At 48.3% G+C, this 2,500-nt stretch overlaps 1 protein-coding gene across 4 annotated transcripts in view; it reads right to left on the bottom strand.

Annotated features, from left to right (window-relative positions):
- irak4 (interleukin-1 receptor-associated kinase 4) overlaps positions 1 to 2,500 on the bottom strand; it is a gene marked incomplete at its 3' end in the record, with an annotated part of 27,743 nt that overhangs the window by 4,111 nt on the left and 21,132 nt on the right. For 3 of the 4 annotated variants that reach the window (NM_001441849.1, NM_001441850.2, NM_001441848.2), the window contains 4 exon segments: positions 818 to 976; positions 1,264 to 1,326; positions 1,982 to 2,168; positions 2,244 to 2,468. In NM_001441849.1, the coding sequence (NP_001428778.1) occupies positions 818 to 976; positions 1,264 to 1,326; positions 1,982 to 2,168; positions 2,244 to 2,468 (634 nt within the window). 4 annotated transcript variants of the gene reach the window in all.

Genomic DNA, 2,500 nt, shown 5'->3' with positions numbered 1-2,500 from the left:
GCAGACAGGAGTCCTACACAGCGGCCAAAGGGGTTCTGAGCCGTTCCTCTTCAGAATAGTGTTCAGGTCAATACTGATGCTGCTGGAGGAAAACCTTTCCTGACTCACTCCTCCAAAACACCCCAAAGTGCTCAATAATGTTTACAACTGGGTACTGTGCAGGCCATGGGAGATGTTCAACTTCACTGTCATGTTCATTAGACCGCTCTGTCTCCAGTCCTGCTGTGTGTATCGCTGCATTGTCATCCTGATACACGCCACCGCCTTCAGAATACCGTGTTTGACCCAGTTTGGTCACATGGTGCTCCAGAATGATCTGGTAGTCCGTGGCAGTGAGCCAGTGGCCATCTAGCACAAGTATTAGGCATAGGGAACACCATGACATTGAGCCCACACCATCACATGCTTCACTCTGGGCATCAGCTGTCTAGGTGGGACGCTTCTTTGGGGCGTCTCCACACCATAACTCTCCCACATGTGGCAAACACAGTGAAGGTGGATCATCAGAGTGGTTGGGTAGTGCTTGGCAGTGACCCAGTGCTTATCTAGCAGCAGTATTGGGCCTAGGGAATGTCATATTATTGAGCCCACACCATCACTGATCACCCCATGCTTCACTCTGGGCATCAGCAGTCTGGGTGGGACGCTTCTTTGGGGCTTTTCCACACCGTAACTCTCCCACATGTGGGAAATATATATTTATATAGAGAGAGAGAGCTTTAATTTCTCTTGAATCTCTGTGTGTGTGCGTAAAGATGAGAGCAGAGATGCGAGGCTCTGCTGGGTGCTGTTGACACACACACACACACACACACACCTGAGCGATGGCGGGTCTCTTGTTCTTCTTCTGGCACAGACACTGAGACGCCGCTTCATACATGATCTGCAGCTCTTCTGTTCTCCAGTCCTGCATGCGGCGGTCAGTGAAGTCCAGCAGAGAGAGATCCTCATCATCCAGATCATCCTTCATCTCCAGCTGCGCAAACACAAACACACACACAGTCAGAGAGAGATACAAATGCAAACACACACAACTATGCACAGACACAAACACTGAGAGAGGCACGCGCACACACTCACAATATACACAGAGATGCACAAGCACACGTTCACACAGACAGACATATGCACAACACATGGGTCAGAAGATCAACAACAACAGACATACACACACACACACACACACACACACACACACACACACAAATAAGAGATATGAAGATGCACAAACACAGACATTCACACACGAACCAACACACCCACCAACAGTGCAGGATCCCGACTCTCGTCCACTGGAGGAAGCCCAGACAAAACCTCCAGCAGCACCTGACACACACACACACACACACACTTTGAGGACAAAAACCTGACAAATGTCTTACAGCATCTGATCAGTGGATTTAGCAGCTGTATTGGAGACCAGCACCAGAAAGCCGTGTTAAGGCCCGTTTAAGGCACACTGAGACGTTTTTTTGCTCATGTTTTCCGTCGACGTTTAACCCCTCGCGACGGGCCCGTCCACTACGCCACTGATGTACAAAGAGAATATGCGCAGTGTACGCAGTGTTTCATACATCTGAATTTTTTACTGCGTACGCACATTTATAGCTTTGTCCGTACGCAATGTTTTAGTATGAATTCAACGCAAGTCTTCGTACATGAGGCCCCTGATATCTACAAACTCCTAAATCAAGAAGCATTTTCAAGACAAGCAAGAAATATAGTCTTGTTTCAGAAATAATGAGCCAAAATTAAGAGTTTCTCCTTAAAACAAGCAAAATAATGTGACAACGGGGAAAGCAAAGTAGATTATTTGGCTTGTTTGAATGAAAAAGTTTTCATATCTGGTGAATACTCATCAGACTGGTAAATTATTACTTTGCTACAGCAATCCACATATTAAAAATGATTTTAGAGGATCAATTCAAATTAAATACCTCATACTACATTAGAGTGTATGAGTTAAAAAGTGTGAGCGCACCACGCCGAAGCTGAAGACGTCTGATTTGGCGGTGATTTCTCCCCTCAGGGCCTCTGGAGCCATGTAGGCCGTCGTTCCCACAATCCTCTCTGTCTGCAGAGTCATGAGCGAACCTGCAGCCGCAGAGCGAGTCAAGCCGAAGTCTGAGATCTTCGCCACAAAACCCTCGTCCAGTAAGATGTTGGCGCTGTACAACAGAGGAAACACCTCTTGATGTCTCTGTGAATGTGTGTTTATGTGTGTGTGTGTGTGTGTGTCTAACCTCTTGACGTCTCTGTGGATGTGTGCGTGTGCGTGCAGGTAGCTCAGGCCCCGGGCAGCTCCAACAGTGATCCAGCATCTGTTCCTCCAGGTGAGCGCAGGTGTGTGTTCAGCGCAGGCCAGTCGCTCCAGCAGAGAGCCGTTCACCATCAGCTCAAACACCACACACAGCGGCGGGCCGGAGCACGAGCAGCCCAACACACGCAACACATTCTCATGACTCACACTGACAACACACACACACAGACACGGGTGAGA

This window comes from Danio rerio, chromosome 25 (genome assembly GCF_052040795.2).
Source record: "Danio rerio strain M-AB ecotype USA chromosome 25, GRCz13ab, whole genome shotgun sequence".
Classification (NCBI taxonomy): domain Eukaryota; kingdom Metazoa; phylum Chordata; class Actinopteri; order Cypriniformes; family Danionidae; genus Danio; species Danio rerio.
The sequence above is the reverse complement of the archived record's forward strand: the minus strand, read 5'-3'. Positions and strand labels throughout refer to the sequence as shown.